The sequence below is a fragment of the Rhinoraja longicauda genome, chromosome 23, assembly GCF_053455715.1.
Source record: "Rhinoraja longicauda isolate Sanriku21f chromosome 23, sRhiLon1.1, whole genome shotgun sequence".
Lineage (NCBI taxonomy): Eukaryota > Metazoa > Chordata > Chondrichthyes > Rajiformes > Arhynchobatidae > Rhinoraja > Rhinoraja longicauda.
The window spans coordinates 35,504,790-35,520,029 of record NC_135975.1 but is presented as its reverse complement, the minus strand read 5'-3'; the positions used below and the strand labels follow the sequence as shown (position 1 = coordinate 35,520,029).

Below are 15,240 nucleotides of genomic sequence, written 5' to 3'. Positions count from 1 at the left end.
CATGTTTCACCTGATGTCTTTAGAATAGCATTAGAATAGGCTAGTTGTTATAGCCGTTTGCTGTGTAACACTGCAGAATTAAAATACAAAGCTTGCATTAGTACTGAAAATATTTGCATTGTTGTACAACAATATTACAGCAGTTATTTTGTTGTCACAAAAGTGCTTAGTGCTCCCTCCATTAAAAAGAAATGTCTGGGAAATAAAGTTTTATTATTCTACACATTGATTTTCTAAACAAATAATTAACTTGCTATGAAAGTTGATTCCTGAACTGGAAGTATGGAGGCATCTCCCTGTTTAGCAACTACTAGAACACAAAACAGTACAGCACATACAATACAATACAATACAATATATCTTTATTGTCATTGTACCCAGGGGTACAACGAGATTGGGAATGCGCCTCCCATACGATGCAATAATTTAAGTAATGTAGACAACAGCAACCCAACGAAACGAAACAATTGTGACAGTTTTAGACTGGGTAAAGTGCAAGTTGATCTATGCGTTGTGGCCATCGGCTCAGCAGGACCGGTTCATAGCAGCTATGGCCCTGGGGATGAAGCTGTTCCTGAGTCTGGAGGTGCGGGCGTAGAAGGCCTTGTATCGTCTGCCCGATGGAAGGAGTTCGAACAGACTGTTGCAGGGGTGTGAAGAGTCTTTGTGGATGCTGGTGGCTTTTCTGAGGCATCGTGTGTTGTAGATGCCCTCCAAGTCTGGTAGCTGTGTTCCGATGGCCCTCTGAGCTCTATGGACTACCCGCTGTAGAGCTTTCCTTTCTGCCTCTGTGCAGCTGAGGTACCACACAGGGATGCCATACGTTAGGATGCTCTCTATGGTGCAACGGTAGAACAGATCCTTTGACCCACGAAGTCCAAACTAAACATAATGCTAAGTTAAACTAATCTCCTCTGCCTGCAACTGATCCGTATCCCACCATGCCATGCACATCCCTGTACCTACTGAAAAGCCTCTCAAATGCTACAACCGCATCTGCCTGCATCATCACTCCTGGCAGCACATTCCAGGCACCCACCACTGTGAGTGTGTAAAAAAAAATAAAAAATTGACCTGCACATCATCTTTAATCTTTGCCCCTATCACATTAAGGCGAAAACTGTCAGTCTTTGACATTTCTACCCTGGGGGAAACGGTTTGGACTGTCTACAAGTTCTGTGCCACTGTCTACCCTGTCTCTGCTGTGGGTTATGATGCCTCCACAATGGAAGTTGGGATGAATAAGGACTTTAGGAGCTTCCTTGTTAGAATAGATGCCCAGGAAAACCAAATCCATGCTGGTTTGTTACATATAGGCTGCTATCAAAAAGCTTCTTGTTTCTCCTGACTCCATATTACAGCATGACCCAGCTGTACTGAGACAAGCCAGTTATAATTAAAGTGAAACATGCTGAGGAAATGTGACCCAGAATAATTTTAATTCTCTCTTCCTTCCACCTAAAGAACAACTGGGCATAGCTTGAATGTAGATTCAAATGTTAAGTCAAACAGGAAACCAATTTACCTCAAGGTGGTTCAAGCTGTGAAATGAGACGTGGTTCAACAGAGAAACTTGTAGAATGCTTTTCAAGTGCTGAGTGTCCATGTTTTGTTTGGAAAGTTTTTATCAACAAATGTCGACTAGGCTTTTGTAAACTTGGAAGATGAAAGAGGGTGTGAAGACGTGAATCTTTGAGAAGGTTTTCTTGTGGACCAGGAAAACCAAGTGTTTCCTACTAGCCCAAGATAATCCTGTAACCTCATCTCACACTCTTCAACATTTAATCCTTTCTAATATTTCCGCTGACGAGACAGCACTAATTCTTGAACTTATTTTTCTATATTAGAAGTTGAGGCATTGTTTGAAGTAGCACTTGAGAGAAGTTGAGGCATTATTTGTAGTATGCCACTAATAATTTCACTATTTACCAGACTGACGTTTTGAATCAAGTTGACTGGAATGCATGGCTCCATTCTCCTGGGATACCGCCATTCACACCGCAGTGAGTAGTCTTTTGTTGTAATTAATTAAACCAGAGCATATTTAAAAATGAACATTAGCTATGATTAAAACAACTACTTCAATAATTTATTCACTACAGGAAAACAATAGACAATAGAAGTAGGCTATTCGGCCCTTCGAGCCAGCACCGCCATTCACCGTGATCATGGCTGATCATCCACAATCAGTACTCCGTTCCTGCCTCCTCCCCATAACCCTTGACTCCGCTATCATTAAGAGCTCTATCTAACTCTCATACATTCAGAGAATTGGCCTCCACTGCCCCTGAGGCAGAGAGTTCCACAGATTCACAACTCTCTGAATGAAAAAGTTTTTCCTCATCTCAGTTCTAAATGGCCTACCCCTTATTCTTAAATTGAGGCCCCTGATTCGGGACTCCCCCAACATCAGGAACATGTTTCCTGCCTCTAGCGTGTCCAATCCCTTAATAATCTTATGTTTCAATAAGATTCCCCTCTCATCCTTCTAGATTCCAGAGTATACAAGCCCAGTCGCTCCAGTCTTTCAACATACGACAGTCCTGCCATTCCGGGAATTAACCTCATGAACCTACGCTGCACTCCCTCAATAGTAAGAATGGCCTTCCACAAATTTGAGACCAAAACTGCACACAATACTCCAGGTGTGGTCTCACTAGGGCCCTGTACAACTGCAGGGGGACCTCCTTGCTCCTATACTCAACTCCTCTTGTTCTGAAGGCCAACATTCCATCAGCTTTCTTCACTGCCTGCTGTACCTGCATGTTTACTTTCAGTGACTGATGAACAAGGACACCCAGATCTCGTTGTACGTCCCCTGTTCCTAACTTGACACCATTCAGATAATAATCTGCCTTCATGTTCTTACCAGCAAACTGGATAACCTCACATTTATCCACATTAAACTGCATCTGCCCACTCATACAACCTATCCAAGTCACCCTGCATCCTCATAGCATCCTCCTCACAGTTCACACTGCCACCCAGCTTTGTGTCATCTGCAAATTTGCTAATGTTACTTTTAATCCTTTCATCTAAGTCATTCATAAATATTGTAAATAGCTGCTGTCCCTTGCGATACTCCACTAGTCACTGCCTGCCATTCTGAAAGGGTCACATTTATCCCTACTCTTTGTTTCCTGTCTGCCAACCAATTTTCTATCCATGGCAGTACCCTACCCCCAATACCATGTGCTCTAACTTTGCCCACTAATTTCCTATGTGGGACCTTATCAAAGGCTTTCTGAAATTCCAGGTACACTACATCCACTGGCTCTCCCTTGTCCATTTTCCTAGTTACATCCTCAAAAAATTCCAGAAGATTAGTCAAGCATGATTTCCCCTTCGTAAATCCATGATGACTCGGAATGATCCTGTTACTGCTATCCAAATGTTCCGCAATTTCTTCTTTTATAATTGACTCCAGCATCTTCCCCACAACCGATGTCAGGCTAAATGTTCTATAATTTCCTGTTTTCTCTCTCCCTCCTTTCTTAAAAAGTGGGATAACATTAGCAACCCTCCCATCCACAGGAGCATTGGAAAATGATCACCATTACGTCCACAATTTCTTGTGCCACTTCCTTAAGTACCCTAGGATGCAGACCATCAGGCCCCAGGGATTTATCAACCTTCAGTCCCATCAGTCTACCCAACACCATTTCCTGTCTAATGTGAATCTCCTTCAGTTCCTCTGTCACCCTAGGATCTCTGGCCTCTAAAACATCTGGGAGATTGTTTGTGTCTTCCTTAGTGAAGACATATCCAAAGTACCTGTTCAACTCGTCTGCCATTTCCTTGTTTTCCATAATAAATTCACCTGCTTCTGTCTTCAAGGGACCCACATTTGTCTTAACTAATTTTTTCCTCTTCCTAAAGAAGCTCTTTTACTATCCTCCTTTATATTCTTGGCTAGCTTACCTTCGTACCTCATCTTTTCTTCCCGTATTGCCCTTTTAGTTATCTTCTGATGCTCTTTAAAGGAGTCCCAATCCTCTGGCTTCCCGCTCATTTATACTTCTCTTTTATTTTTATACTGTCCTTGACTTCCCTTGTCAGTCTTGCTGTTTAGAGCAGAGATGTGAGTAGATGGTTATCAAGGAGTTAAATCCATCACTTAAGTTGAGAACCATTTGGGGTAGGCTGACAGCTCTGGAAGAGGAAGTGCTCCAATTTAGGAACCAATCTACCAGATTTCTCCAGTCACTTGCACATGGAAAATATGTAATGCTGGATTAAGGAATTTGTTAAGCATTGCATTGATATTGATAAATTCTAGCTCCATTCTTGTTCACCCTGTACCCTGTGGAATTCAGGCACAGCTCTGCAGACTCCTATCTACAGAAGTTCTCTGACGACTCTGCCATCATCGGCCTCATCACAGGCGACGAGGACAGGGCGTACAGAGAACTGATCAAGGAGTTTGTGGACTGGTGCCAGCGGAACTGCCTCCGGATCAACACGGGGAAAACCAGGGAGATGGTGGTAGATTTCCGCAGGTGCAGCCAGGTCCCCCTGACACCGGTGAACATCCAGGGAATGGACATCGGGAGGGTGGACTCTTATAAGTACCTGGGAGTTTACCTCAACAACAAATTGGACTGGACCGAAAACACCAATACGCTATACAGAAAGGGCCAGAGCAGACTTTATCTGCAGAGGTGACTCGGGTCCTTTGGTGTGCAGGGGGCACTCCTAAGGACCTTCTACACCACTGTGGTGGCATCAGCGATTTTCTATGGAGTGGTCTGCTGGAGCAGCAGCATCTCAGCGGCGGAGGAGAAGAGACTCGACAAGCTGGTCAGGAAGGCCAGCTCTGTCCTGGGTTGCCCCCTCGACTCAGGCGGTGGGAGAGAGGAGGATGATGGCAAAGTTAACATCGATGCTGGACAACGACTCCCACCCCATGCAGGACACTGTCACTGAGTAGCTCCTTCAGTGACAGACTCCTTAACCCCAAGTGCGTGAAGGAGAGATATAGGAAGTCCTTCCTTCCCGCTGCTGTGAGACTGCACAACCAGCACTGCTCCCAGCAGACGAGTCAACAGTAACAGTTAAGGAATACACAGTAAACTGATGACAATTTATCCTTGTCTTTACTTTTATTTATAATGAATGATCTCTTGCTATCCACTTTGCTATATTTCCCCGGTGTGGGACAAATAAAGGAATTTATTATTATTATGATGATTATTATTATCATTATTATTATTATTATTGTTATTATTATTGTTATTATCTTTCTATTAGTCAGACAAGGTTTCTGTTAACTTCAACAGGTGTAATCAGTGAAGCATTGCTGGAGTCAATAGAATTTAAAATTTAAGCAACCCGATTTTGAAATTTGGTCACAATCTGGTTCCGTCAAATCCACTTGGAAGTGAATTCTTGTCTTTTCAGCGTTCAAAGTAAAATTTAAGCTCTTTAACAATTAGCCTAACATTTATCGATTGGTTGTAGTGCAAAATCTTCAACTGAAAGTCCATGTACGGGAGCTCAGTTTTCATTAGGCACAACAATGATTTTTCAATTCTTGATTTAAGAAAATATCCCAATAAAAGCTATTCGTTTTTTTCTGAATAATCCTTTCATTTCACGGCTTGTCAAAACTGCCTTTCATCAGAGTATATATGGTTGCACTTGTTTTGCAGTTACGACACCACTTTGGCTGATCCTTGCAGATCTCTCTGTAAACGGTGGATCGCAGTGAGTAAAACCGATCTGTCAAATAAAAAGAACCAGTCATCCCCCCATTTGTTAACTTTGTGAAATGTTTAGTTAATGATTAAGTGAGTGCCTGCACTGTTCGAAAATGAAAGTTTAAAAAAACCTCTAGATACTGGGAACCTGAAACAAAAACAGAAAATGCTGACAACACTGTTGATAGGAACATGCAGCATGGCCTCAGGCCAGGTCTGAAGAAGGGTCTCAGCCCGAAATTTCACCTGTTCCTTTTCTCCAGAGATGCTGTCTGACTCGCTGAGTTACTCTAGCTTTTTGTGTCCATCTTCGGTTTAAACCAGCATCTGCGGTTCCTTCCCACACATGGCATCCGGTTCTTTGGCCAACCACGTGTGTGTGTGCGTGCGTGCGTGTGTGCGTGCCTATGTGTTTATTTTAATCCAACATAAGTACCATTTTTGAAAAAAATCTCCGTATCAACTCGCCAGAGATTCTACCATTCACTTGCACACTAGTGCAACTTACGGTGGCAAATTAGCCTCCCAGCCCACATGTCTTTGTGATATGTAGGGCAATGAGAGCACCTGGAGGAAGCCGTGCGGTCACTGGGAGTACGTGCAAGCTCCACACGGGACCTCTGGTCACGATTGAGCCAGGATCTCTGGTCTTGGGAGGCAACACCTCTCCTAGCTTTGACACGGTATCATGCCACTATTATATCACAGTTTCTCAGTTTCAGTTTTAGTTTTTTTATAGTTTCAGTTTAGTTTATTGTCACGTGACCGAGGTCCAATGAAAAGTTTCTGTTGCGTGCTAACCAGCCAGTGGAAAGACAATACAATATTACAAATGAGCCATTCACAGTGTACAAATCCATGATAGGGGAATACCGTTTAGTGCAGGGTAAAGCCAGTAAAGTCCGATCAAAGATAGTACGAGGGTCCCCAATGAGGTAGATAGTAGTTCAGCACTGCTCTCTGATTGTGGTAGGATTGTTCTGTTGCCTGATAATAGCTGGGAAGAAACTGTCCCTGAATCCGGAGGTGTGCATTTTCACACTTCTATACCTTTTGCCCAATGGGAGGGGGGAAGCAGAGGGAGTGGCCAGGATGTGACTCGTCCTTGACTATGTTGATGGCCTTTCCGAGGCACATGAGGTATAAATGGAGTCAATGGTTGGTTTGTGTGATGGTCTAGGCTGCATCTAGAATTCACTGCAATTTCTTGTCTTGGATGGAGCTGTTTGCAAACCAGGCTGCAATGCATCCCGATAATGGTGCATCGGTTGAAGTTGGTGAGGGTTGTTGGGGACATGCCAAATTCCCTAAGCTGCCTTAGGAAGTTGAGACTTTGGTGTGCTTTCTTGGTCGTTGCTTCAATATGGGTGGTCCAGGAGAAGTCGTTGGTGATATTTATTCCTAGGAATTTGAAGTTTTTAACCATCTCTACTTCGGAGCTGCCAATATAAATTGGGGTATTTTAGCTTCCTGAAGTCGATCACTATCTCCTTGGTCTTGCTGACATTGAGAGAAAGATTGTTGTCTCGACACCAGGACACAAGGTTCTCAATCCCCTTCCTGCACTCCAACTTATCATTATTTGACATCCAGTCCACAGTGTGGCGTTGTCTTCAAATTTGTAAATTTAATCAGATTTGTACAAGGCTGTGCAGTCGTGCCTGTACAAAGAGTAAAGAAGGGGGCTGAGAACACATCCTTGCGGAGCACCAGTGTTGAGGATTATCGTAGAGCAGGGGCCTCCAGACTTTTCAGTATGAGGGCCACATTATATATTTGGCACATTTTTGTGGGCCGTAGGAAAAAATAAAGAAGCGTGAGTTTTATAAATTTAATGAACTAAAAAAAGTTTAGACTAGGTTACGTTAGATTAGATTAGGAAAGGTTAAACTAGGTTAGGTTAGATTAGGTTAGTTTACATTAGGTTTATCTGGCAGCAAATAAATAATATTCAATTTTTAAAAAGAGCTTGAAATATTGGAACAAAAAAAATAAAATATATATATATATACACCATAGGTGTACAATTATTTATAAAACAGAAAAAATACAGTGACCACCACTGGGGCAGGGAGAGAGAGTGGGGTGAGAGTGGGGGGGCAGGGTAGAGAGTGGGGGGGAGAGAGTCGGGGTAGAGGGAGCAGCGGGTGAGAGCGGGAGCGAGGGGAGGGTGTCAGGGTCCGGTGAAGGAGCGCCGCCACTTGCAGGGGCCCCCTCTCTCTCCTCTCCCTTTCTCCCAGAGCCAGCGAGATCTACGCCGCTGCTCCACTTTCTTCCCGACCCCGTCTCCCTCTAATGCAGCGAAATAGGAACAGACACAAGTGTAGTTGTTGTTCAGAAGCCCCGCATCCCCGGGGTGAGGGCGGCGGCGAGGAGGGAAGTTTCACTTGTGTTTTTTTTCTTATTTCACTGCGATCGAGGGAGACGGGGCCGAGGGAGCGAGTGGAGCAGCGGCGCAGATCTCGCTGGTCTGAGGGAGAGGGAGAGAGCAGCCCCCGCAAGTGGCAGCCCTCCTTCACTTGACCCTCTGACACCCTCCCCGTGCTCCCGCTCTCACCCGCTGCTCCCTCTACCCCGACTCTCTCCCCCCCCCCCTCTCCCCCGGGGGTGAGCGGCGGTGGCGACGAGGGAAGTTTCCTTGGGTTTGTTGTTTGCGAGGGGGCGCTGCGATCTCTCGCCTTGTCCCGGCTCTGGGTCGGTGGCGATCCGCTCTCCGGCGAACCTTCACCGGCAGCTTCTGCCTCCAGTCCCTGCCGCCTAAGAGCTTGCTGCGGGCCGGATGAAGTCTCGTGGCGGGTCGGATGTGGCCTGCGGGCCATAGTTTGTAGATCCCTGTCGTAGAGGATGACTTGTTGGAAACTTTTTTTAAATAGCAGTACTTGTTAATTTATTAGTGAACATTGAGATCATTATTTGGTAAATGTTTTTGAAATTAAAATTATTGTTGCAGGCTTCTGATTCTGAACTGAACTGCTTTAGTGAAATGGATCTGATTAATATGTCATCGCACCAAAAGATTGAATTTCTTGCTCTTTTACTGTTGGAGGTAAGGAAATGATTTGGGAGAATTAAAGTGCATTTGTCCAGAATGTCAGAAAACTAGCACCTCGAGTTGACTTACTGAAGTAGAGATGACAAATATTTTTTCATTTCCTCACAACATGGAAGAGGCTATTTGGCCTTGCAGTTCCATCACTTTGTGCCCCCATTTATTTCTTGGCAACCTATACTGCAGATGCTTTAGACTTTGAGATCCAGAGCAGAAACAGGCCCTTTGGCCCTCCGAGTCCGTGCCGACCGGTGATCCCCATACACTGGCTCTATCCTGCACACGAGGGACAATTTATAATTTTACCGAAGCCAATTAACCTACTAACCTGTACAGGGAGGAAACAGAAGCACCCGGACAAAGCCCAAGCGGTCACAAGGAGAACGTACAAACTCTGTACACACTGTACCAGTAGTCAGGATCGAATCTGTGTCTCTGGCGCTATAAGGCAGCAAAGCTACTGTTGCACCACAGTGCCGCCCAAAAGCTTTTACAGCTATTGGACCCGGAAGCTATTACAGCACCCCACCCCACACACACACACACCTTTCTTTTACTATAATCCATGTATACCATCGGCATTTTAAAATAGACAATCCACAAAGTAACCAGTCCCCAAGGGAAAACACTCTTGGTTGCAGAGAACATATAAATTCCATCAAACAGCAGTGGGGGACCAGGATGGAAACAGGATCACTGGAGCAGTTAGAAAGCTGCACTACCCACAGCACCACTGTGAAAGGGTTCACGAATTTGCAGATTTTCTAAATCGTGAAAATTATTTTCAAGAATGTAGGTGTTTTGATGTCTTTAATGTAGGGAAACATCCCACGATGTTTTACATGGGTGCTCTTAATGATTTGATGTTCAGCCACCTAAGATGATATTTGGAAGAGGCCTGGTAGTTTGCTCAAAAGTGGGAGTATAGTGTTTCATGGTGACCTTGACAGTGCCTTTCCCATTGACTGTTACAAAGTCCATAAAAATACTATTAATACTTCATTGTTTTTTTAAAATATAGTGACCATAAGAATGGTTTTCCATTGACTGTTAGAGTTTATAAAAATAATATTAAAACTTATGCTTTTAAAATTTGCACATTAATGAATGTGGTCCTTTGTTCGACAGTTTTAAATTCAACCCAGCATTTAGTTTTCTGGATTACAAAATGGTATAAATAATTACACCCAGGCAGAGTTCAAAGTTCTGTCTTCCAATGAAATATAGATTGCTCATTATTTTTAATTATTTAAAAAATGCAGCAAATATGACAGAATTCAAATGTTTTATTTTGGAGCAATTATTCTATTTTGAGGAAAAACCCAAAATGATGTAAAATGTTCTTAAGAACATGGTCTGAAGAAGGGTCTCGACCTGAAACGTCACCTGAGAAACCTCTCTCCTGAGATGCTGCCTGCCCTGCTGAGTTACTCCAGCATTTTGTGAAATAAATACCTTCGATTTGTACCAGCATCTGCAGTTATTTTCTTACACTAAAATGTTCTTAAAATAGCTGTTAGAAGAAAATTTTAATGTAATTTTGCAACAAAGTGAAATGGTATTAAAAGTGATGAGGTGATGTTCAGTTAATGATAATACAATTTATTTTCCAGTAACAACTTTTTTTCTTTGGCTTTTAGCCTCCACTGCGACTCAATAATGTCAAAAGAATGGAAACCATGTACAAATTTAACAACGTCAAAAATGCGGAGATAAAATTCAGGTAGAATTTAACAAAAATTCTCAATGTTTGTGGGGTGAAAATGTGAATTCGATTGTCTTTCCCTTGCCTCACTATTCTGTTAGATTCCTTTTCAGAAATGAAACCTGGGAAAATCATACTTTTTCCAGTCTTCTCGTGTCCACCTTGATTATGTAGCTTCATATGAATGATCGGTTAAATAATGTACCCCACAAATTATAATTGCCATGAAAAAGGCCTGCATAACTCAATTCTTTCCCAAGAAAGGTCCTTGGTAAATGAGCTGGGACAAGACAAATAGAGCAAGGAAGTGGAGCATAAGCAGGTCGTGACAATGGCCGAATGGAGCAAAATGTTTAAAATGAATAGAATTTTGGTCTAACGGGTAAGGATGATGAGTATTGAATACCCATCAGTAGTTCCCCTTAAAAATGCTGTGAGTAGCCATTTGAACCCCTGCTGTCTTTATGCTGCAGCTAATTATAAGGTGTTGGGAAGGGAGTTCCAAGATTTTGACCAGGGAATATGAGCTAATAGTAATTTTTAAGGTCGTAGAATGTAAGGTTTGGAGATGAACTCGCAGGTGATGTAGGACAAGGGCAGCAGACATGAGGAGACGAGGCCGTGGGAGATGCTGTGATGAAGCTTAGAGTTGCTGCATTGCTCCTTATGTTTTATAAGTGCCTTGTCACCTGACTAATATTGTTAGAGCTACACTCATCCCAGCAAGATTCATTTGCACTCCTCACCTGTGTTGATCAGTCTGAAGAAGGGTGTCGACCCGAAACATCACCCATTCCTTCTCTCCTGAGATGCTGCCTGACCCGCTGAGTTACTCCAACATTTTGTGAATAAATCCTCACCTGTGTCTTGTCATTAGAGAACCACTTACCACAAGATCCTTGGTGTCCAACTCATGTTGCTACAGTATTGGTACCGGAACTATAAATTGACATCTTGAGCAAAGGAAAATGACAGACTCAAAGCATAAACATATTCCAATGCTTAAAATTTAATTGTCTGTCAATTAAATTATGCAAAATTAATAATAATGTGTGAATTTTACTATTTTAATGGGTTCATTAAGATTAGGACCTTTTACATCACAAGATCTGAACTGTCCAAAACTGTGCTAAACTGTCCAAAGCTTGCACCAGCCATGGCATCGCCCGATATATTGCTTCGAGTCACTTGACCATTTAAACAGAATCATATTGTTAGTAATTGTTTCAACACTTTTTGAAAACTTTTTTTACAAGATGGTTGAAACTATGCCTCCGAAGTCATTGGGAGAAAGCCATTCCTCTTGCTTTGGAAATGGTCACTGTGCAAGGCAGAATGAAGTTCACTCGTCCTCTTTACAGGTACCTTTCTAACTTGATGATTACTTAGTTGCTCTGTAAACTTTGCTTTAATGTATGCTTTAATCAGTAGGGGTGTGCAGGTGTGGTTATATTACTGCATTTAATGTTTTGGAGGCAGGTGGGATGAGAGTAGAGATTCAGGAAGTAGAGGAAATACGAGAGAGCCCTCTGTCAACCACATTAGATGGAAGTCACATTTCCTGATAAGGGAGCACTTCTCAGATGTTCTGGAATGGAAAGGTTCATCTTGAGAACAAATCAGGTGGAGAGGGAAAAACTAGATCATCAAAAGACATAGGAGAAGAATTAGGCGATTTAGCCCATCTCTGCCATTCGATCACAGCTGATCTATTTTTCCCTCTCAACCCCATTCTCCACGTAACCTTTGACATCCTTACTAATCTAAAACCTATCAATCTCCACTTTAAAAATACCCAATGACTTGGCCTCCACAGCCACCTGTGATAATGAATTCACCAATCCGTCTAAAGAAATTCCCCTGAAAAATTCCTCCTCACCTCTCTTCTAAAAGTGCACCCTTTTATTCTGAGGCTGTGATCCTTACAAGAGATAGGGCTTGAAAGGATGCAGTTGAGATAGCTGTGGGAAGTCTGGACGTTTATGGTAAATGTCAGGGTAAAGTTTGAATCCTGAATTGGAAATAGGGGAATCCAAAAAAGGGCGAGAAGTGTCAGAAATGTCCATGAATTTGACCAAATATTAAATTGCATTGGACGAGCTGCTCCGATATTGTGCTGGATGCAGATTGGAATGATGGCAATGTAAAGTAGAAGACTGCATTAATACCATTAGTGTGCAGCAATTGGAAATTTCCCAATGGGTCCACTTGGTCTAGTAATTAATAAAAGTGCTCAGTAAACCTACAGTTGTAAAACTTTATTTGGATTTTATTTTCTGAGGATCACATGTACTCTCTAATATAATCAGTGAAACATTTGTTTGTTTGTATAAAAATGTGCTGAAACTGGGATCTGTCTGAACCCCAAAGTTAGAAAGACGCTCCATTTTCTGCGTTTTAGATGGTTCGTTAATGTTATTCACTGAATGTTACAGGGAATTGTACAACTTTGAAAAGGCTCGTCAGCAAGCAATTGACACCTTTACGAAAAACAAGCCCGCCATGCATCCGATCACAGCTGCTCTTGTGGCCAAGGACCTCCACCTTGTCTGATCATTGACTACTACCCCATTTGTAGCTTTTTGAATTAAAATGCAAAATAAAGCACCTTGATTATATAGATACTTCTAATCATAAAATTATGATCAAATTATTTGTTGATTCCAATCAGTTTCCACAATTTAAAGTGGAATAGAATTGTTCTGAAAGCAGTCTTGAATTCTATTGTTTTACGAAATGTTTGAAATAAAATTCTTCATTGTTTACCCTGTTTGTCTGTCTTTTAATATTCAATATAAGTCTGCTAAAATATTCAACCTAAATGATTACCCTTTGCCGTTGCTATCCTTGCATGAGGGATTCCCCTATTTCCAATTCAGGATTCAAACTTTGCACTGACATTTACTATAAACTCTGACTCCCACAGCTATCTCGACTGCAACTCTTCCCACCCTATTACTTGTAAAGATCGCATCATTAGTAGCAGGAGAGGCTAGGAGGACCAGAGGGCACATCCTTAGAATTAAAGGGTGTACCTTTAGGATGGAGATGCAAAGGAATTTCTTTAGACAGATTGGTGAATCCGGAAATCCGGGGGAGGGAGAGAGAGAGGGAGGGAGAGAGCAGTGGGGGAGAGGGGAATCCGGAAATCACATCAATAGGCATTAGACAATAGGTGCAGGAGGAGGCCCTTCGAGCCAGCACCGCCATTCAATGTGATCATGGCTGATCATTCTCAATCAGTACCCCGTTCCTGCCTTCTCCCCATACCCCCTGACTCCGCTATCCTTAAGAGCTCCATCTAGCTCTCTCTTGAATGTATTCAGAGAATTGGCCTCCACTGCCTTCTGAGGCAGAGAATTCCACAGATTTACAACTCTCTGACTGAAAAAGGTTTTCCTCATCTCAGTTCTAAATGGCCTACCCCTTATTCTTAAACTGGCCCCTTGTTCTGGACTCCCCCAACATTGGGATCATGTTTCCTGCCTCTAACGTGTCCAACCCCTTAATAATCTTATACGTTTCGATAAGATCACCTCTTATCCTTCTAAATTCCAGTGTATACAAGCCTAGTCGCTCCAGTCTTTCAACATACGGCAGTCCCGCCATTCCGGGAATTAACCTAGTAAATCTACGCTGCACGCCCTCAATAGCAAGAATATCCTTCCTCAAATTTGGAGACCAAAACTGCACACAGTACTCCAGGTGCAGTTTCACTAGGGCCCTGTACAACTGCAGAAGGACCTCTTTGCTCCTATACTCATCTCCTCTTGTTATGAAGGCCAACATTCCATTGGCTTTCTCCACATCAATGGGGATGGGCATTAAATAAAGCGTTACCGGTGTCAACTATATCATATGTATTTTAAATTTCTTTCAATTTAAACATGCCAATCATAGAACTGTAGATAGACACAAAATGCTGGAGTAACTTAGGAGACCAGGTCTGAAGAAGGGTCTCGACCCCAAATGTCACATTCCTTTTCTCCAGAGAATGCTGCCTGACCTGTTGAGTTATTCCAGCATTTTGTGTCTATCTTGGGTGTAAACCAGCATCTGCAATTCCCTCCTAAACAATGATGGAACTGTATTGTGTGGAGAATTTATCCACATTTTGCATTTTCCAGATGCTCTCACCGTCTTCAAAGTTGCACACCAATTTTATCAAAGTAATCAAACGTAGAACCCAAAAGCTTATAAAAGGGGCTTCCATTTTGACATTATGTATGGTTCTTTGTTACCAAAAGTTATTGCCCATCTCTGGAACACTCAGTTTTGGGGTGACTCATGGGAATTCCTGGCCGATGCCACTTATAATGGAAGAGGAGAATTGAGAATGGCTTTGTCACATGGATGCAGAAGCCTAGTGTAAATAGAAGGTGGTTATGTTAAAGAAAACTTTAATACAGCACCGTGGCGCAGCGGTAGAGTTGCTGCCTTGCAGCGCCTGAAACCTGGGTTTGGTCCTGGCTGCGTGTGTTTGTGCGGAGTTTGTGCGTTCTCCCCGTGACCTGCGTGGGTTTTCTCCGAGAGCTCTGGTTTCCTCCCGCACTGCAAAGACGTACAGCTATAAATTATGCACCTCTGACAGACACAGAGCAACAAACACAGCTCAATCCAACCCCCATGGCAGCTATCAATCTCATTTTGCTGATGTTAATTTTGCAATTGCTATTTCCCACCTTGCAAACTATTACCCATCCTGCCAAGTAACTCCCACTTCGGTGATTGTATCTGAACATCTTAGTTTGGATTAGGCAAGTGTAACAAAGTAGGATTGCAACTTG

At 42.7% G+C, this 15,240-nt stretch overlaps 1 protein-coding gene across 1 annotated transcript in view; it reads left to right on the top strand.

Moving 5' to 3' along the window:
* lta4h (leukotriene A4 hydrolase) overlaps positions 1 to 13,172 on the top strand; it is a 55,404-nt gene extending 42,232 nt beyond the window's left edge. Inside the window, exons 14-19 of the mRNA XM_078420215.1 lie at positions 1,933 to 2,003; positions 5,652 to 5,706; positions 8,650 to 8,745; positions 10,389 to 10,471; positions 11,710 to 11,814; positions 12,889 to 13,172. Coding sequence (XP_078276341.1) covers positions 1,933 to 2,003; positions 5,652 to 5,706; positions 8,650 to 8,745; positions 10,389 to 10,471; positions 11,710 to 11,814; positions 12,889 to 13,006 — 528 coding nt within the window. The 3' untranslated portion in view covers positions 13,007 to 13,172. The remainder of the gene's footprint in view (positions 1 to 1,932; positions 2,004 to 5,651; positions 5,707 to 8,649; positions 8,746 to 10,388; positions 10,472 to 11,709; positions 11,815 to 12,888) is intronic.
* The last annotated feature ends 2,068 nt before the right edge of the window (positions 13,173 to 15,240 follow it).